At 40.9% G+C, this 20,684-nt stretch overlaps 3 protein-coding genes across 4 annotated transcripts; 2 read left to right on the top strand and 1 right to left on the bottom strand.

Moving 5' to 3' along the window:
• Positions 1-229: 229 nt before the first annotated feature.
• Positions 230-7,441, bottom strand: LOC146389040 (ADP-ribosylation factor-binding protein GGA1-like). 2 transcript variants are annotated; one of them, XM_084926680.1, is made up of 17 exons: positions 7,354-7,441; positions 6,423-6,507; positions 6,000-6,075; positions 5,799-5,897; positions 5,565-5,688; positions 5,242-5,342; positions 5,061-5,141; positions 4,523-4,660; positions 4,334-4,415; positions 3,560-3,673; positions 3,292-3,447; positions 3,097-3,170; positions 2,812-2,999; positions 2,376-2,605; positions 2,098-2,267; positions 1,853-1,963; positions 230-653 (listed from the first exon to the last, which is right to left on the bottom strand). In XM_084926680.1, exons 1-17 carry the CDS (start codon positions 7,394-7,396, stop codon positions 543-545), a joined length of 1,983 nt encoding a protein of 660 aa, XP_084782806.1. In that variant the 5' UTR covers positions 7,397-7,441; the 3' UTR covers positions 230-542. The 2 variants fall into 2 exon arrangements, with proteins under 2 accessions (XP_084782806.1, XP_084782807.1); XM_084926681.1 differs by having other exon boundaries at positions 3,292-3,444.
• An 803-nt stretch (positions 7,442-8,244) lies between these two features.
• Positions 8,245-17,011, top strand: LOC146389039 (MICAL-like protein 1). The gene is made up of 15 exons (XM_084926677.1): positions 8,245-8,838; positions 9,289-9,337; positions 9,433-9,574; positions 9,824-9,912; positions 9,997-10,139; positions 11,238-11,611; positions 11,757-11,802; positions 12,364-12,967; positions 13,095-13,217; positions 13,455-13,581; positions 13,685-13,775; positions 13,859-13,932; positions 15,718-15,832; positions 15,909-15,952; positions 16,124-17,011. Exons 1-15 carry the CDS (start codon positions 8,696-8,698, stop codon positions 16,246-16,248), a joined length of 2,289 nt encoding a protein of 762 aa, XP_084782803.1. The 5' UTR covers positions 8,245-8,695; the 3' UTR covers positions 16,249-17,011.
• A 153-nt stretch (positions 17,012-17,164) lies between these two features.
• polr2f (RNA polymerase II, I and III subunit F) lies at positions 17,165-20,382 on the top strand. Its single transcript, XM_084926675.1, has 5 exons — positions 17,165-17,312; positions 17,506-17,575; positions 17,710-17,840; positions 19,602-19,673; positions 19,791-20,382. The coding sequence occupies exons 1-5, from the start codon at positions 17,293-17,295 to the stop codon at positions 19,879-19,881; spliced, it is 384 nt and encodes a 127-aa protein (XP_084782801.1). The 5' UTR covers positions 17,165-17,292; the 3' UTR covers positions 19,882-20,382.
• The last annotated feature ends 302 nt before the right edge of the window (positions 20,383-20,684 follow it).

Here is a 20,684-nt window from a genome sequence, read left to right as displayed (position 1 = left end):
CACAAGTTGATTCAGTTCAGCCTCGTTTTGCAAACTTAAGAGTCGCTTTGTGTTGACGTTGGGTTTTGCAAGCACTGTGTCCCATTTTTCACCGACCGTAGCATGCTGATGTGAAGGTAAACAGCTGATAATGGATTTCGACTACCTGAGGTGAAAAATAAAGTACACCAAATAACCTAATATGCACACAGTTGTTGTAGTTTACTTCCCTTGTAGCACTGTGTTTAAAAAAAAAAAAAAAAAAAAAAAAAAAAGGAGGAAAAAAAACAACTGCAACAACTATGAGGAGGCTGTTGCAGGTTTAAGCAGCCACATACAGCAGACTAGACCTAGACACGTGACTTGTTATAGCAAAGCGTACACACATTACACTGACTGCGCATGAGTGTAATCAGAGGAACACAATCAATACCAGTCAAAGAAAGTACAACATGACTGCAAAGGAAAAAGGTTTCAGCAGGCCTCCAGCTCAGGAGTCAGTTTAGGGGGTGGGGGCGAGTCTGAGAGCAGAAAGTCTGTCAGGTTGTGGTTGTGTTTAAATGCTATAGGTTCCCCCATTTCTCCGGAGGCGGAAACTGTTCTAGACTGCCGCTCTCGCTGTGCTCCTGCTCTCCCATGGTGAAGGTTAATCTGTACTGTAGCTTCACTTTCTCCTGAGACACAAACACATGCAGAGAGAGGCTAAATATGACAACTTGAATTAATGCTCTGGGACAAGAGGAATGACAGGCTCCTTGACCTTCCCATCAGATGACGGGATTCAAATGGACCCATGATGCTTTTCTTTATTTTCTGTCACATTTGTACTTTTCATTAAAAGTTTACATCCACTAATCATGGGCAGGAATGTCAAAATAATTTTGGGATAGTGATTTCTTTTAACTTCTTGTTTTTAAAGGCTAAAAAGTGGAATGCTGTACAAAAAGAACAGTCCAAAGAAATAATTAAATGCCTATAATTACCATGACATTCATCCCCATGATGAGTGCAGGTAAACTTTTGACAACAATTGTATAGTGTTACACTAGTTGAGTGTTAAATGGAGGAGGAAGGGAGTTAAAAGTTCGTTTCAGACAGAGGATTAACAAACCAAACCTGATAAGATACTTATGCATTACTTCTGTGAATTATAACAAGCTGCACACACAGACACATCTGTTTTGCAAATGGAGGTGATAATGCACACACCAGGTCCCCTTTAGGTCTACTGTAGGAGGGTTTTTACTGAAATCAGGCGATATCTTAAAAAATGTGACAAAATGTTGCAGTTTTCCAGCCACTGCTCCTCGAGACTAAAACCGACCTTAATCTGCCCAAAACCAACAACCATTTAGTCTACTTTTAGGATCAAGCTCCTGGGGGAAAGTGCCAAGTATGGGAGGAAGGAAGGTGCTGAGGAGATATTTTTTTTTCCTGTCAACCTATAAAGCCTTTCTATTAGGTAATAGCTAATGCTACAATAAGTTAACTAAGTAACTAATTGTTATTTCCTGGAGAGACAGGGATACTGTGTCAACAAACAGGAGATGGAGCTTCTCCCAGGACTTGTTCAAAGACAATGTAGCAAGCAGGATTGGTTGTACTGCAAGGGGCTCGGTTTAAAATGGGGTACAGCCCAGTGCAGAGTTGCTTTCAAGCTTGTGTTTAATTTTGCTTTCTCATTAAATTAAGTTGGGGCTTCATTTTTCTAGATCTGTAATTCTTTTTTCCAACCTTGGCCAAGATAATCAGCACTGAAAATATGCTGCACTTATCTATTGCTGGACAGTTTAAAGGCTCTTTTTTTCTGGCCTTTGCTCAGCCAGACATCACAAGGACATTTCTATCTATTCTGTAAAAAATCCGGACCTACCTTGTTTGGGTTTGCTAGCAGCAAGATCTGTGTGACAGCAGCAGGAGGGAGGATGGGGTTAAAAGCGGGGAGCTTCGTCCCTGACGGGGGCTGCAGCTTCACGGCCATCGTCTGCAGTCGATAAATAAAAACAACATTAGGGTTTTGTTTTTCTCTCTCTCTCTTTTTTTTTTTTTTTAATTGAGACACTAAATCAGCAGCTGTGGATCTCATTTACTTGGACCTTGGACTATATCAGTGCTGACCTTTGGAGCAGTAGTCTGGAAGTTTATGTTGGTGACAGGCGCAGGGGCTGACGAAAGCATGGAGATAATCACCACCAGAACATCGGGTCGAGACAGAGGAGAGTCGCGAGCGAAGTGAAAGAGAACCCGCAGACTGTGGCTGTCAAACACAGTTACAGGTAACAGACTACCTGCGGAAAGACAGGACAGAAAGGAAATTAGTTCATCATATACCCAAAACACTCAAAACCAAACAAGCTTCCTTGGTATAAAACCAATAAGTGATCTCGTTTACTTACTGGGCTTAATGGATTCTAAGGGTACAAAAACGTCAGTCAGAGAAACCTCTGCAGAAGCAGCCTCAGTGTGAGAGGGAGAAACATCCAGCAGTGTGGCTTTAAGGCTGGGCTGGGAGTTGGGAACAGGTGCAGGAGGTTCAGCGGTAAAAGCTGGAATTGGATTTGGAGCGACGTTTGTCCCGGTCTTGTTCTGGAGGTCTCTCAGAGTCAGTTTAGACTGCTGCTTGTCCCTTAGAGAAGAAGAATGAGCAACTCTGCGTCAACTTTTGCTCTGAGCTCTTAAATTATTTTGATCTGCTTTTTCCAGAAACGGTAGTTTAACCAACTCCTGACTCAATGTTGATGCTGTCCAAACTACAAAAGTATTATGGCCATCTAGAAGCCTTTTCCTATGAATTCAGCAAAAATGTGATTGTGCTTAAATCCTGTTAGGTACCATTTGACCTGCAGGCCCTCTGGAGGTAGAGACTGCTGCAGCAGGGTTTTTCCCAGCAGGTCCAGTTCATCCAAGGCAGAGTTCCCAGGAGTGGAGCCAGATGAAAGAGGCTGAGAGTGGGGAGGCGGATCTGGACTCAAAAGGAGACTGGGCGCTGTTGTGATATCTGTATCTATGCTGTCAGAGGACTGAAAGTTTAAAAAAATAAATAAATAGAAAAAATGAGTACAGGAAAAAAATATGAGAGCTTCACAGATGCAATAATAGATTTTCTCCACCGCTCACCTGGAACGAGTCCCATGCTGTGGAGTCCTCAGGCTGTGAGGCAGGGTTAGAGGTGTGTGTTCCTTCACTTAAACCTGTGTGAGGTGCAAAGTGTTGTAGTATTTAGGAACAAAAGTTTTCTTTCCCTCAGTTTCCATTCAGGACTCTGAGATTTAAGTTGTATGCTACATACGCCTGTCTGACGTGTTTTATTACCAAGTGACATGAGTTCGTCATCAAGGAGACTAATCCCCATGTCCCCATGTGAGGGAGGGTTTAGGCTGTCTGTGGGAGTGGGAAACTCTGGGAAGGAAGGCGGCGACTGTGGTGACGTGTCCAATCCTGACAGATCTAGCAGCGCTGTCCCTCCTCCTGTGAGAAATCCATCACTACTGTTGATCCTTCACTAAAAGATTCTTTTAGACAGCTCATTGTAACACAGTAAAATCTTTTTGGCTTCTTTAGTGTTCAAAGCTTCACCCACCAGTTTGTTTCTGTGTGTTTAATGTGTTGTTTCCATTTACAATCTCCCCTTTCACCTGCTGCTTGTACAGGTTGATGACTTGAGTCAGGCTGTCGTTGGCCTGCAGGATCTCCGCTGAGGAAAGATGAAAAAGTGCTCATCCTTATCACTGGATTTAATCAGAATCTAATTTAATTAGAAACCATCACTTTATTTCTTTAAAAAAAAGAAATACTATGAGAGAGATTTTTTTAGACCATCTATAGGTCAACCTTGTTCTTGAAAAATCAAGAACACTTCTCCATTCCTCTGAGATCCGACCTCACTGTCCAGGGTTGTGTGGTCAAAAAGTCCACTTCTCTCTTTCCTAGACATCTCTACACCTCCACAGTTATGTCATCTGGACCAACTCTTCATAGTTGCCCTCACTTCCTCCTCGCTGTCTCCCATTTTCTACATTCATCAGCTCCTCAAAGTACTCCTTCCATCTTCTCAACACACTCTTCACTTGTTAGTACATTTCCCCTAACCTGACTCAAACCCTTTCCAGGTCGATCGCTCCGTCCAGTCAGTCGGTACAAACCTTTTTTCTCATTCCACAGTGTCCAGCCTCTTATACAACTCACTACAAACATTTCCTTTGTCCCTGTGTCTACTTTCCTCACTTTTTCTTTGGTAGCTTCCTTTGAAAAATTTCCCTTACTTCCTCATTCCATCCATCACTTGAGTGATATGACAGTGGAAAAAAAGGAGAGATCTTCTATTCAGTGGCAGATGAATAATAACTAAGCTCACCCAGAGCCTCGTCGTTGTCCTCCGTGTCACTTGCCAGTCTGAACAGTGTTGGCCTCATTTTCTCACAGCGCTGATACAGGTCCTGACCACACAGCACACACACCATGTTAAAAAATACTTTAAATGGAGACGGCTTCAGGTTGATTTACAGCTTGATCTTTTGATTTAAAGCATCTGTCTTTTTCTCACCTGAATGAGTTCAGCATTGCTCTGATCGGTGGCCGTGCTGTCGTAGTCCTGCAGAAGCTGAGTCAGTAAAGTGACGCTCTCCTTTACCTCCTGAATGGCATTCACCCGCTTTGACACCTTCTCTGCACGCCTCTGATCCTAAAACCAACGAGACACAAACTCACAAACTGCACACATACCGGGTTTTGGCCAAAAGCAAGTGCACATGTAGGAAACAGTCATGAACGGACCAAACTGTGGTGACCTGTAACACAACAAACACAGCCAGAGGCAGTAAAGCAAGAGCGCAGCAAGGTCAGGGAGAAATCAGTTCAGGTTCATGGATGAGAGCAAAGACTAATTCCTGTTAGACATGAAATGAGTACAAATTTACTCTGAATCACTCTGCAAAAGACGCAAACACCCACTGGGCAATTTCCTCTTTCAGTTATTGCTCCGCTCTGAGTGCACCATTTTACTCCTGTTCCTAAAAATCACACATCGCTGCACCGAATGAATGTGGTGATGAAAATAGGAAGGAAAAGGAAAGAGTGTTTACCTCTTGGACCATTTCCTTAATGAGTTTGTTGGCGGCTTTGAGGTCTTCGGGGTGCGAGCTGTTCAATAGGCGAGACAACATCTGACAAAGTAGAAAGTCAGAGTTCACATGAGGAAGAATCAGATGCTAGTTCATCACATCTACATAACTCGTTCATATATTTTAGTACGAAAGTCCTTACTTTGGATTTCTCTTCATCTTCAAAAATAGCATTCTTGGGTCTGGGTGGAGGAAGGTTGAGTAGCTTGTCAGGTGGCAGCTCAGGATCTTGTTTAACAATACCTGATTAACAAGCAGAGAACATGAAGGTGTTGAGTTATTTAAATGTGTCTAATCATTTTCATTAGTTGATTTACCTCATCTGTTACAACGTAAGGCATTTTATCCACGTGGGACTATTACTTTAATTTTCAGCTCCAAATGTTCAACTCTACTAGAGCATCTTCATCTTCAAGTTCAGCATAATTACTCTTTAAAAATGGGTTTTGACAGATCGACTCTTACCTTGTTTTTTCAGCATTTGATAAGCGTCTGAAATCTTGGCTTCATCTGGTAATGCCAAAGTCCAGCTATAGATCAACTCCAAAACTTTTATTTTAACTGGCTCAGGGGACCGTGTTCCAAGGTACTAAATTGGAGATGAAACCCAGGTCATTTGCAAAAAAAGCTCAACAAGAGACAAGGAAAAAAAAGACATGTATCAAAGAGGCACAGACACAAAGAGACCTAAAGTCCTACCTTGGGAGAAACAACTTTGATGAGTTCATTGAGAAAACGGAATTTGCCCACTTCACTGTGAAACCTTTTCCCGCAGTTTTTCATACAAGTCTCCAGGACCTTGAAATTGAAGGGTAGAAAAAAAAAATCTAAAAATGGCAAAAGCTGAAACTAAAGCATCTGAAAATGACTGAACAGATCCTGATTCTGATCTGAACTTACAAGTAATGCCTGCATGGCCTCCCACTCTTGTGGAGACTGGATCTTGTGGGCCAGGAGCCTGGTGGCCAGCTGCGGTCTATGAACATGTCACATTTTTGGGGGGTGGTTTATTTAAAATAAATGATGCATAAAATTATTCAAAATTCTAAAATGACTGTTGACAAAAGCTCTTTCCTAAACAAACAACAACAACAAAAAAATCTGTGCTCAATAATTTCTATTACCCTTGCCGTTTTCAAAAACAACTAGAAATTGGCATAATATATGTGTTGATATAGCTACAGTTACCAATGTTGTAGAAGAAAAACTGTCCTTTTGTAGAAAAGATGAATATATCTCTGAAGACATGATCACAAGGCTCAGTAAGACTATAATTATGTAATGATGTGTAAATAATGTCTTGGCCCTGGGGCCAGCTCTTACCCCTCCAACTCATTGTTGAGCTGGTCACAGAAGGCATGGATGCTACTCCAGTCTGTGTCTCTGTTTAGTGGATTTGTGGCTCTGTCTGAAATGGGATATCACATAAAAAATGTATAAATGTTACTAACCTTTCTGCATCTTGTTATTTTTTATGTTTAAATGCTTATGTTTACAGATTTGGTTACTGCGAGTTGTTATAATGTCCTAGTATCTTCCTTCAGTTAATTACGCCCATATAAAACTAATGAAATATAAGCACAGCGATACAGCCTAAATATAGCCGCCAAAATGCCTCTAAAACGCTTCTCTGTGGCAGTTTAAGTAAACATTACAACCTTTATTAATCATTTTTTGGACGTTTATGCTATGGTCATAAATGAACTACAAGTATTTAATATACTGGCCACGGAGTGCATGAGGTCTTTCACTAAACATAAGGTTGTCTTGTCGAAATATAATGTACAAAACTTGGACTAAGCAGGCTAGAAGTGTATCCCAGCATGTCATCAAGCAGACTACATGGGACAGGTGCTAACTGAGTGTAAGGTTAGCTAGCTTGCTGTCGACAGTCACAGTCGTGTCACAGTGTCTTCTCGAGCTTTTCCACGAAGTCACAGGTTTGCTTTAATCACAGTCTATCCTATGTGAATGCAAATTCTGGGTCCCACGATCTTGCCCCCAGCATCCCGGTTTAGCTATAGAGTCGTAAAACCAAAGCCAGCATGTCTGTGCTGTGTTGACAGCTGGAAGGTAGAGCTCCGCAGCTAGGTTAGCATCCTGGGTGTTACGGCGGGGTCCGAGTCCCCTCTAACGGGACAAGCGCAGCTACGGTGAGCTTTCGTCTCATCTACAACAACTCACGGATAGTAACTTGTCAGTGTCGGGGTCCCCGGACAACACGGGCGCAGGACAATAAGTTTAAAACACTCACTGATACGTGACTCCAAACTCTCTGCATCGGGAGGCGCAGCCATAACTGCGAGATTTATGTGGTGCCTCGATCTCGCGAGAAGAGGATGGACACGTAGAAAACAGAGTTGAATGATATAGAAAGCACTACGATATTTGTAATACATCAAGTAAAGGATCTATCTCATCTGTATTACATATATATATATATATATATATATATATATATATATATAGTAAGTAAAATTAATAATATTTGGTATGTGGTATGCAATACATAATTCTGACTATATCAAATAATTCATATATTAAAATATTGCTCTATTTCACATCAAAACGTCCGTTAAAACACAATAAATTAAAATTTTCACTTTATTTCTGAATGAAATTACAAAGTCTATTTGCATAATAGATTGTATCAAAGTATTTTAAAATATTTTTTATGATTTGAATACGAATAACCTTTCTAGTAAAGTAATTTTCATAGGACAAAGAGCTCGTGTGTAGAACATACCGGAAGTTGCGTTCCCTCAAACCAAAGCATTAAAAAAAAAATAAGCCTAACCTTTCACTTAGATGTTTATTTATTTATTTACGTTAGGTTTACACACTTTTTTCCTCTTACTTTCTTTTTTTCAACAATACCAACTCATGTAACTGAGTATCTATTTGTGGTCCGAGACTAAGGAAAGCTTCTCTTCCATAAAAAATTGGGGGGGGGGGGGAGTAGTAAAAATGGATGGAAATAAGAAAAAAAAGGCACGGCCAGTTTTTCGGTCTGTCAAGTTTGCACCCGGACAATAAACTTATAATTACAAACCTTTTCTTCCTAATTATAGAGAGGCGGCAAGAACAGCTCTGTGTCTCCCTCCAGTGGCAGCTATTAGGCATTTCATAGATTGTGGAGCACAACTGCAGAGCTAATAATGGGACTAAGTTTAAAATATCAGCCCCGTGTAACAGACCAGAGGTCTGGCAGTGTTTCTCTAACAGTTCACTTCACTTCAGGGGCTCGGTGCATCTTTGCGGTGGAGGAAATAGCATCGAGCTGAAACGAGTAGGAGACTTGTGGTCGTGGTTTGAAACACTGGAGCAATGCGCGGTCGCTTTACTTGCCTTTGTTTATATTTGACAAAAACAACACGAAAGGGGGGGTAAACATAAACTTCCTTCCTTCCTGCTCTTGCTGCTTCGCTACCACGACGTGCAAGTCTGGCCGCAGAGAAATAGTTGCAAAGGTAGATGCTTTGCTTCCTGTTTCCTCCGAAAAAAAGCCAGACCTGCACCACTTGTATCTGATCTCTCCGACTCTGACACGGTGCCATGTTCTGCTCCCTGCCCACTTGTGAAAAGTCGCACGAGAAATGGCATCACCGAGAGTTTTGCTGGAGTGGTGCCGCGTCACATGCGCCACTTATCCCGACGTGGAAATAACTAACATGTCAACCTCATTCACAGATGGACTTGCGTTCTGTGCTATCATCCACAAACACCGCCCTGACCTCATGTGAGTAATGCCATATGTTAACAGAGCTGTCATGGCTGTGCTGAGTGAAGTGTGCCTTGCTTCTGACTTTCTAACTGCTGTTTACCCCTGTCGGTTTCTGTTTAATCAGAAGCAGAGGGGCTCGTGTGCACTTTGGTTAATCTGCTGTCATTTTGCTGATCTGAATCTCTTTTTAATCCTTTTTTTTGTCCAGTCTCATTGGCCTGAAATCGGTTAATTTGGTTTATTTGACACTGAACCACTCCTCTGGAATCATCTCATCTCTGATCTTTTAATGCTTTTTGCTTCTACTGTATTTAGAAAAGTTCATTATGTAGCTAATCATCAGCTTTGTCGGTCATTTATTGTTGTTGTTTTTTTTTTTTGGGGGGGGGAGTGTTTTGTTTTGTTTTGTTTTGTTTTGTTTTGTTTTTTTAATTGAATCTCTCCAATTTCTTCACTTTACTCCAGAGACTTCGGGTCCCTCTCCAAAGATAATGCTTATGAAAATAACAAGCTGGTGAGTTTCTGATTGGAAACCAGAACGAAAGCATCCCGCATCTTTGTTTCGGTTTATTCACTTTCATTCCCTGTTTCTCGCCTGTGGGCCTGCAGGCGTTTGAGATAGCAGAAACAAAGCTGGGTATCCCTGCCTTCCTGCATCCGAAGGATATGATTTCCACCAAGGCGCCCGATCGTTTAAGCGTCATCTCCTACCTTGCTCAGTACTACTGCTTCTTCAATGGGAAGTCTTCGGGTGCGTTTAAGATAATCTGCCTGTTGTAGCCCTTAATTTTATGTTGTTGTTGTTGTTGTTTTTATAGATACTAGCATAAATTTTCAGGCTGAGGTTTGCTGTCCTGCTCAAACATATACAGTTTAATTAATATTTTTGGATGCAGTGTTATCCCTCACTCTTCAGGTCAGGTGAATGAAATCAGACTGGCCCGTCCTCAAAGAAACAGTGCATGCACGGTGATTTGCGTGTCTTATCTTGACTTTACAGCAGGTCCTGCCAAATTGTGGTCATCTCACGGCACTTCCTCACACAGCCTCTCGAAGAGCAAAACTTACCATCATCCAAAGAGCATGAAGGTGAATGTTCACAGGCTATTTTGGTTCTGATTTAGTCATCTCTGTGGTTGTCACTTGAGCGACTGGTTTCTCTTCTGTTTTCAGAGCTTGACTGACAGCAAAACCAGTCGAGAGGAAAATGTTTCTGATGCGAGGCTGCAGACTGTGTGCAGTTTGTGTTTGAAGCCCGTGCACCTGATACAGAGGCATTTGATAGATGGAAAAGTTTACCACCGCAGCTGTTTCAGGTAACAGAAGGTCACAATGCTGTGCAAAAGTGTTAAGCCACCTCTAGGTTTCTTTATATTTTGTTTCCAAGGAGCCAGAATTTCTTGTCACTTTTTAAAAGTGGTCTTGAGCAATAGTTTTTAAGAGTTCCTTTGGTCATTGGCTGCTTTTTTGCTCATTTTTAGTAAAGTCCTTGTAGCTGTTTTTCTTTTTTGATTTTTTAATTTCTTGGTTAAACCGCTCAACACTGGCCTATGAGTCATTCCAGCATAAAAAATCCACCCAAATTAACGGATGAAACAGTGTTGTGTTTGCACATCACAGACTACTTGGTGAAGAACCAGTTTTAAATTGTATATTTAGGCACTTTGTTACTAGCATCCTGTGGCAAAAGTACGTCATTATTTCCCATTTATTTAGCTGAATCTACCAACAACAACAAAATGCCAAAGATAGAAAAGTTTGCAGGCATGAAATAGTATTTTTGCACAGTTTAGAAAGAGTTATTAGTTGAAAACTAGACATATCTCGGCATGGTGTGCAGTAAGTTTGAGGAAACTGGACAGGTGTGTGACATAAAAAAGACATTAAAGACCCAATAAACTATCTACAGTATGAAAAGTATCTAAAAGCCATGGACTTCAGAAATGGGGAAAAAATCCATCCACCTGAAACAGGATCTGAGACATGCTTTTGGACCTTCAGTTGCTCCATCTAATGCTCCGTAAAGCTTCATCACAAATGGTCTCAGTGGACGAGTGGCTGTCAAGAAGCCATTCTTAAGGAAGGATAGAAAAACAAACAATAGAACACTAACAGTCACAGATTGGCCTCCCAGAGCCTGGACCTCAACATTATTGAAGCAGTGCAGGATCATCTTGACAGAGAACTGAACAAAAGAAGAGCTTTGAATGTCCCTGAGAAAGCCTGGAGCACTATTCCTGTTTGCATGTTTCAATAAATCTCACTGCCTGTTTCCCACTTTCCTAGCAAAATATGAAGAAATGAGATCATGTTCTATTCTTTTGAAAAGTACTGCAATACAGTAATATCTGATCATATTTGACACTCTTGATTCAGTAGATCTGGTAGATTTAGATTTCTCTTTTGTATTTCAGGTGCAAAGTGTGCCACGCAACTCTTTTACCACAGTCTTACATGCAGGGAAGTGACGCTGGCTCCTTGATCTGCGCTTACCATGCGACAAACAGTAAAGGTACTCATGTCAACGTCAGCAGGCAAACTGGATCTCAAAGTAAACTTCAGACAGTTTGTTATTCTCTGGGTGGACAGCCTATCACCAGCGTCCCTAATTACACAAAGAGAACAGAGTCACAGGACACACTGAGTTGCAAGACAGCAGAAACAGGTGGGACAGAAAGGATAGATGGAAAGACTCGTCCTGTTCCAGCACCAAGGCGGATTTCTGTAGGCCCTGTTCCTGCAGCCAGGATCAGAAGTTCACAGACTGTAAATAGCTCCCCTGCTGCAGGTAAACGGGCACACTTGTTTTCTTGTAGCTGTTCAGTCGTAATTATTACATTCCTGCTTTCTGCGTGTATTCTGGTCATACATCTGTTTCTCTGTTAAGACATAATCATTATGTGTTTTGTTTTCCTCACTCTTTCTCTCTGCAGGTAGTTTATCCAGTCAAAGCAAATGTGCAGCCAGTCCACCTCAAGGGTAAGTGTGACAAAAACAACCTGTTCATCACTTCCTTTTGGCACGTACTTGTCTTTTCTTATGCATCTTTTCTGATTTGTATCTAATTATTTATTAAATGCTGAAAAACAAATTGTCACATTTGCCAATAAAAAATATGAACCCAGACCTGATTTGCACTGACCTGAATTTGATCCTGGGTTACAAATTCTCAATGCACAAATCCGTCTGAAACGTGTCAGTCTCACAAAAACGTTGATGTTCCGGCTCTACACCAGTTTGAGGTATGTTCTGACATCACAGACACTCTTGACTTGCGATCTAAAAACAACTACAATAGAGAGGCTTGAACAGGTGACCTTGAAGGGGAGATGGGCCAAATTTAAATCAGATGTTTTCTTCCTTTTGTGGCCAAAGTCAACAGACTTAACAGCACATCGTGTGTTTTGAAATATAGGTGCAAAGTTTCTGTGGTGGAATTGAAATAAGTAAAAGAAAATGCCCATTCATAAAATGGAACAAGAGAAAAGGTCTTAATAACTGACTTTCTTCAATGTGTTTTTATATTTCAATACTCTATAGCACCAGCCCAGTCAGCGCTAGATCTAAAATGAAAAGCAGCCATCCATGGATGGCCCTCGTGCATCCGGGACCTTGGACACAGCTGCCTCCAGCTCCACCTCCACTTCCCACTTTTCGATCCAAACCTGCTTCTAACTTCGATGGGTCGTCCAAAAGACCCAAAGTTCCTGCTCCAAATCCTTTTGAAGATGTGCAGGAGGACGACTCTCAAAGAGAGGCTGCTAAATCTGAGTCTGAAGGCCAAAATAAGCCTTTTTTGGGAGCTACCCAATCAGAGGGCAGCACCTTGGCATCGCAGGAGACTGAAGAAAAAAAAGCTCTCCCACAGAAGAGCCCGGATCTCAGAGAGGGTGTTGATGTTGCAGAACCTGACCAAGTAAAAGAATTGACTGCAGATACTAACACAGAGAGACCTTGTGGAGATGGCGGTCAGATTGCTCCGTCAGATGTGACAGAAGCAGCAGGTCCGTGTCCCATTCCTGCTTCAAGACAGAGTCGCATTTTACCCAGAAGTCTTTCTGTGCCAGCCATTACGTCTGACCCTCGTTCTGCACCTGTCGGTGAAACACAGACGGATGAAGCTGCCACATCGTGGCAAAGTAAGGTACGACAAGAGATCAGAGTTAACCAATAAAGGCCAAACATTAATGCACGTTTCATGTTCTACCAGAGGACAATCTCATATGGCGTTTCTTACAGTTTTCCATATTATATATATTTTTTATTTTCAGCCTTCCTGTGAAAAAGATCCTAAGGCTCAAAGACCCACATTATCCAAATCAAATACCGTTCAGGACCTCTCGCCTTGTCGGGGCCCCGCACCTGGCCATGGATTCCCACTCATCAAGAGAAAGGTACAACAGCTGGATTTAAAACAAACTCAAAGGCCACAAAATCTAATTCTGAGTCATTTCTAGATGTGCCTTTGTGTCATGTAGATGCAGACTCATCATTAAGACGAGACGTTTTGAGCAAACTGAGTAGTTTACCCAGAATAACAAGGTTTAGTCACTTTTTTTTGTGTGTGATTTATTTAAGAAATTATTTCTTTTTTGAAGTCTTGAGTTTTGGTGATATTTGTTGCTTGACAGGTGCAGACAGATCAGTGCGCTTCCCCAGAAGAGCTGCTGGTGCAGATGAGAGAAGTGGATCAACATCTGGAGACACTGGAGGGAAAAGGAGTGGAACTGGAGAGGAACCTGAGAGGCTGCAAAAATGGTTCGTACTAAATAAAATAATTTATTGGCACAAAATTCTCAATATTGTGAAGCCGCTTTGTGTAAATACCATTAAATTGACGCTCCCTGCTTTTTTATTTCAGATAAACAGGAGGAACAAATGCTAATGGAGTGGTTCTGTCTTATCCACGAGCGGCATGTTCTGATGTGCCACGACACGGAGCTGGTTTATCTGTAAGCGTTTTTTCACTTGTGCGGCTTTTCTTTTTTTTCGTGTTTTCTGAGCATCGTAAACATGTGTAATTTTTATTTCTCAGGACAAAGCAGAAAAAGCTGGAGGACAGGCAGACCGACGTGGAGTACGACCTCCGGTGTCTCTTTAATAAACCTGGTTAGTATGTAGCTCTGTGCATTGTTCAGTCACTTTTATCACCCACTGTATTTGACATTAGTGGGAATTACTGATCTGTAAATAATTCAGGGATCAATATTCTTTTATCCAAGGTTCTGTAGGCGTGTTGAAAGGTCTTTAGCAGAAAGTTGACATAACTGCCATCAGACTTTTGCGTGTCAGGGGTGATTTGTGACAGCATGGCTGAAAGGGTGAAAAGGAATGCTTACAAGCCGAGACCTGCTGCGACATGGTTCAGAGACATAGTTAGAGGGGTTAGGAGGTTAGACGTGTAGAATCTTTATGATCATGTAAGAAAAGTACAGTGAAATTGTATGCAGTCCTATTTAGTGCACAGAAGGCAATCTAACTATCTCAATCAGTGTGTGTTTGAATGTGTATGTGTGTCTGTGTGTGTCATTATTATTGCACTGTTGTTCACAGCTGTGAATACTGGTTGCACGGGTTAGTGAAAGGAGGCAAACTCTTCAGTGTTCATTTATTAGTTCTGGGAGATGTGCTGTTTTTCCAGTCTGTTTGTCTTGTTCCAACTGCACCGCCTCCCTGAGGGTAACAGCCGGGATGTGTGATGTGCCCATCAGGATACTGTGGGCTTTACTGTGGCACCAGGACCTGTAGAGGTCCTCTAAAGAGAGAGGAGCACAGCCGATGATTTTCCGTGCTGCGCTGATGACCCTCTGGAGTGTTTCCTGAGCAGCGCAGCTTGCAAACCACACTGGGAAACAGTTCCGCCTGTACACTTTGAGCTCCTTGGCTAGGGAATTGTTTTTCAGGAAACCTCAGGGAGTGAAGTCGCCACTGTGCCGTCTTGATCAGCACAGTTGTGTAGGTTTTCCAGGTTAAATCATCATCCAGATGCAGGCGCAGAAACTTCAGTCACTACACAGTCCCTGCTGATGTGATAGGCTAAGGGTCTGTTTCTCCAGAAGTCCGTTATTTCTTTAGTTTTTGTGGTGTTGAGGAGCACTTTGTTTTTCCACAGAGAGGACAAAGACTGATGGTCTAAGAAGAAGACCACAGACAAAATTCATGGGTGTAGTGAAGGAAGAAATGCAGAGTGTTAATGAGGCAGATGAGACACTGTGGTGCTAAAGGGAGCAGCTGGAAAGAAGAATAGATGATGATCCTAAAAGAAGGAAAGAAGACCCAGTTAAACAAATGTGACATAGTAATAGACTTGGTCATTTATTTGTTTGGGAAAGTGATCTAGTTTTGACCACTGTGAGGGAACAGAGTCTGAGATTTCACTAACCTTTGTTCCTCTGTGACCTCCCGCGCTACAACACACCCACTGCTGTGGAGGGTAACAATGCTCCAGCATTTCCTCCATTTGAAAACTCGCTACTGTAAGTCTAGACTGGTGGAAGTCCAAACGGTTTAGAGATGGTTTTGTGAACTTTTCAAGCCTAAAGAGAAACAGAAACACCAGCTCACACTTGACTGTTACGTCTGTCACTGAAAACACTTGTTTCTAATCACATATTTGAATTACCAGTTAATCTTAGAGGGTCACATACTTTTGCCATTCACAGACTGGTAAGTAATACTGGATCCTGACATGCTTTTTGAGGCTAAATGGTGCAACAAGAACAAGAAACACTACAAGAAGGCTCTGAGTTGACTCTTAAAAGGCACTGAGATGAATTAATATGTTTCTATAAGAATATTGTTGCTATCCTATCAGTGGAATCCAATGGAGATCACTGATTTGTTAAATGAAATCTCATTGTGTTGAACTTTCATTGTCATCATCTGCACACACAGACAAGAACTGGAGTCAGGAGGATCGAGATAAAGAGAAGAAGCTGATGGATGAGCTGGTCACCATCATTGAACAGAGGAACCACATCATCAGCTGCCTGGATCAGGACAGACAGAGGTACTTAAGGAAAAAAATAAATTATGCTTTTGCATTTGTACATTTTATCTGAGTGCAACTTTGTTTTTCTGATTAGGGAGAGAGAAAATAACGTGCTTTGGGAAGAAGTAATGAACAAAGGTAAGATAATGAGCCTTCTAATAAAAGCTCTTTGGTACTGTTTTGTATCTTCTGTTTTGCCTGTATGACGAAGGCAGAAAGAAATTGATTCGTTGGATCACAAATAATGCTCTATGTCAATGTTTGCTTACTGCTTAGTGTTTGTTTTGCTGCTCTTTCATCTCTTCTCAGACTTCCAGAAAGAAGGATTAAAAGAGCTAAGGAAGCCCAAAAAAGATTTCAAGCCTACAAAAGTACTAAAAATCCTGAACCACAAAGAAGAAAGCACGAAGAACTCTGTGAATAAAAAGAGTTGAAGAAGTGTCAGAAGCTCTCATTGTTCATGTGTGAACAGTATGAAATATGCACTTATTAAGTACATGCTTACTAATTATGTGTTAAAGCCCAGCTCAGTAACATCACAAAACAAATTGTATTGTTCTCAGTCGGCACGATGTATACATTATTATTAATGTGCTTTTTCACTCTAAAAATTATCAACATCTTATTTTTTATGGTATTGTATCACATACTTGTGGGTTTTTTTAAGTGTGCAATAAATGTTAAGTACTGTCTGTAGTGCATTTGAATTCAAAACAACAGACAAAAATATATTTAATATACACGCACAATGTACCTGTTAACACACCAGTATGTAGGATTATGTTCATTCTCAATTTTGCAGTGTTTTTTTTTCTTCACTATGATTTTAAGTAAAAGGAAAATAATAAAGAGCAGAGGCTGAAAATACTTGGTGACTCAAAATATGAGTCTAATTTGTGGTTCTAGAAGATCTTATTCTGAAAGTTTGTTTGACGTCTGAACATTAATGAAAAAGGGAGAAAAACGTGTTGGCTGTCAAGTCTAAACGAAACCCAGGCTAAATTGCATTTAAGCAGCTGCATTTATGTTAACAAAGAAAATTATCTATTTCTCATAGTTTCAAAAATAATGTTTTCCTGTATTAATACTGTTGTATTTTATTTCGCAGTAAAATTAGGGGTCATAAAAAGCTACAGGCATCATTGACAGGACTGTAAAAAATAAAGAGAAAAAGACAGAAATACCACTCGTACGACAAATGGCGAATTTTATTTATTTATTTTAATTACAACAATCAACGTTTTGTTGTTTGTTTTTTGGGATTTAAAAACAATAAATAACTGTAATTGTACTGGAGTACAAGTGGAAAGAAAAAACAAAAGTTCCTTTTCCTGTTTTTCATCCGGAATATTTTCCAGCGCACCAAACCACCGGAAGTTTAAGCTTCGTAGCGTTCATGTGGGTCCGTGTTAATAACAAAGTGTGTTGACTTTCTTCTACTGTTTGAGTAATATTGTACGTAAACTTTAGGTTAAAACATGTCCGACAACGAAGATAAGTAAGTAATGATGACACTTTGATGAAATTCATATTAAAATGCTTGTTTCTTTATTATAACTTGGCGCGAACTAGCATTGTAGCTAACGCGGTTAGCCACACTGCTAAGTGCTCTGTATAAACTTAATGACAATTTGCTGTCTTTAGAATCTATTTATTGTCTTTAAAAACAAAACTTTGTGTCATATTTGCAGCTTCGATGATGGAGATTTTGATGATGCCGAGGAGGATGAGGGATTAGATGATCTCGAAAACGTGGAAGACGTAAGTTGATGATTCTTTTAACTGGACAGCACAGACACTGCTTTGCTTTTGTTGTTTGTCGTCAGTTTTATTTTTAGCACTACTGATCGCTGCCTTTGTATCATGTTTATTGTCGGTTGTTTTCTGGTGAACAGGATGACCAGGAGAACGTGCAGATCCTGCCCGCGGGAGAGGGCCAGCAGGCAAACCAGAAGAGGATCACAACTCCGTACATGACCAAATACGAGAGGGCCAGAGTGCTGGGGACACGAGCCCTCCAGATAGCGTGAGTGTTTCTCATTTACGGCTTCCACATGAAAATGAAATTTGTCCTCCCGCAACATACAAGACAAAAACCTATCATTAAGAATAATAAGTCTTAAAAAATAAAATAGAGAATATGATCAAAACAAGACATATTAATAACTGAGCAGGGCAAAACAGTGAAAGTGCAACCACTGACGTATGGAGTTCACCAGTCCTCCAGCCTCTGGGAAGAAGCTGCCTTTGAGCCTTGTGACTTATGGCCTTGGTACTCTGCTGGGTTGGTGGGTTCCCTCATGATCCAAGGCACTACTACTCCCACCTGCTGAGATAAATGTCCTCAATGGAAGGGGGGGGGGGGGGGTAGCTGCACAGCTTTCATTACTTTCTGCAGTAACTTCCTGTCAGCAGTAGAGCAGTTGCTGTACAAGGTGGTGATAAAGAAAGTAATTGTATTCTCCACCACACACCTGCTGCCGGCACTGAGGTGTTAAGGCAGGGCTGCCTCACGGTTAGGTTTAAGGTTAATCATGCTGGAGGTGTTAACGTTCCACGTCCAACTGATACAGAGGTTATGTTTCCCACACCAGTCTGCCGATCTTCCTGAAAACCTGACATAGGAGTTTCCACTTTTGTGTTTATGAGAGCAAAACATTTCATAACTATCAGAGTGAGTCGTAAGGCACCACAGTCGGTGAGAGTGAGATGTTGAAAATATTCGTCCACACTTCTTTGGTCCTTTTGTCAAGTTTTGTCATTGAATATAGAACTATGCTGAAGAGTAATGTAAAAGAGTACTGCAGTATTTGAGTGCATCTGACTTTCTGGTATAGTACATTGTGTTACTTTGTCTTTTGTAGGAGCAAAGTTAAGGACCATGAATAATTGAGTGAAGCTGGTGCATTTAATGTCATGCTAATATAAAGTTAATTAGCACCAGAAATATCAGTTTACCTGTGATTAGAATTCATGTTTTACAGATGATAGTTGGATTCACGTGAGCACCTTCTGATCTTAACCTTAGGTGTGTACTACAAAGTGAGATTAATGGGTTAGCAAGGTAAGACAAGGCTAAAGCCAGCGTTTTCAGTGTCACAAAGATGGCTTTCCTTTGACCTGGCCAGATCACCACAGTAACTTATGCTAAATACACAGCCTGGTCAGCAACATGTTGTGGTTAAAGTTTTAGTTTAAAATCATTCAGAAGTGCCACATTTTCACTGATTTTTTATTTTTATTTCCAGTAGCCTGTAAATGTGATATAGATTCTCTGCTGAAGTGAGATGTTTTGTAAATGCTACCTGTAGAACTTACAAATGTCTCTAATGCTCACTCGACCCATTCTGCGCTAAAGGAGAGTCAAACATCGTGTCAGACGCCCCCTTTCTTATATGTGAGCACACAAAGAGCCTGAGTTAACGAAAACAGTTCTGTGATGACACCTGTCATCTTTGACTGGGGTTTAGGTTTTGTCAAGCCAGATAGCTAGGTTTTCCCTGCACTATGTTGAACTTCATTTGTAGTATATGCCTCTCATTTACCTTCTACAAACCATTTCAATTTTTAAAAAAGAGAAAGGAAACTGCGGCACAAAGTAAAGCACAATCAAAAATGACTTGCTTCCTCTTAAGGCACTTCCACCTGTCAGTGATTAACCCAGACTTCCTTAAATACTAACCCTCAATTACCTAAAAGAAGAAGACATGGTGTTTGTAGACTGAGCATTGAAAAAAGGCTGTAACACTGTACTGATGTGGTTTACCTGCTGACTTGTCTCCAACAGGATGTGCGCTCCAGTTATGGTGGAGCTGGAGGGAGAAACAGACCCGCTGCAGATAGCTATGAAAGAACTAAAGTAAGTCATAATTTTCTTTGATGACTTTTTGTCATTTCTCTTTTTCATGTGTGAGTGACATTATTTAAAGAGCAGGTGACTGTAACAGTATCTCTGTCTTTTTGTCCTCACCGACAGGAGCAGAAAGATCCCCATCATCATCCGCAGGTACCTTCCCGATGGGAGTTACGAGGACTGGGGTTGCGACGAGCTCATCATAACTGATTAAACATCTTATGAAGCAGTCTACGCTGACAGATCAGCCTAAGCTGCTTCACAGCCACCATCCTAACTGGTTTTACAGCTACACAAACCCAGTGGAGGAGTCTCCTTCACGCCCACTCCCAGATCCAGTCGCCGTAATTCTCCGGTGACTGTAAACATGAGGTGTACTGCATAAGACTACTCAAAATAATGCAAAACAAATTAGTATGCTGTTTATAGTTCATAATCCTGTGAACTTACTTATTGTTTTCCCCTCTAATTATTTGTTTAGTGTTCATCACAACCCAGCTCATTTTTTCTTCTTTCTTTTATCTGGTACCCACTGAACTCAATTGTTTTAGCAGCTGCAATGCTTCTAAGAGCCACAAGGGGGAGATATATCTCAGTCAAACACTTAAGTTTTATAAAGGAATCCTGTATTATGAAGTATTTGTGTTTTTGAAAAGAGGTGATTGTAGTGAAATTACAGTTTTATTGTTATAAATAAAGATTTTTGTATAAAGAGTTTCTGATTTATGTTACTTACACTATGAAATGTAAACCGAGGTTTACAATTTCATTTTCATTTCATTTCATTTATTTGTTCATTTCAGGCACAACAAAATACATATATTGAACATAAAGTGCACAAAACAAAAAACAAAAATTACCTGAAAAGGAGTGGGACGAAGAAAACTTATTAAATCCCACCCCTATACTCACTCATCAACAAAAAACAATAAGCTTCCCGCAGCTACGCCCATCGTTGCAACCAAACAAACCATCAACAGCCCCGGGCACATGCAAGAATCTCAACGGCAGCTCGCA

This window comes from Perissodus microlepis, chromosome 4 (assembly GCF_051167445.1).
Source record: "Perissodus microlepis isolate ML-2025 ecotype Zambia chromosome 4, ASM5116744v1, whole genome shotgun sequence".
Lineage (NCBI taxonomy): Eukaryota > Metazoa > Chordata > Actinopteri > Cichliformes > Cichlidae > Perissodus > Perissodus microlepis.
The sequence above is the reverse complement of the archived record's forward strand: the minus strand, read 5'-3'. Positions and strand labels throughout refer to the sequence as shown.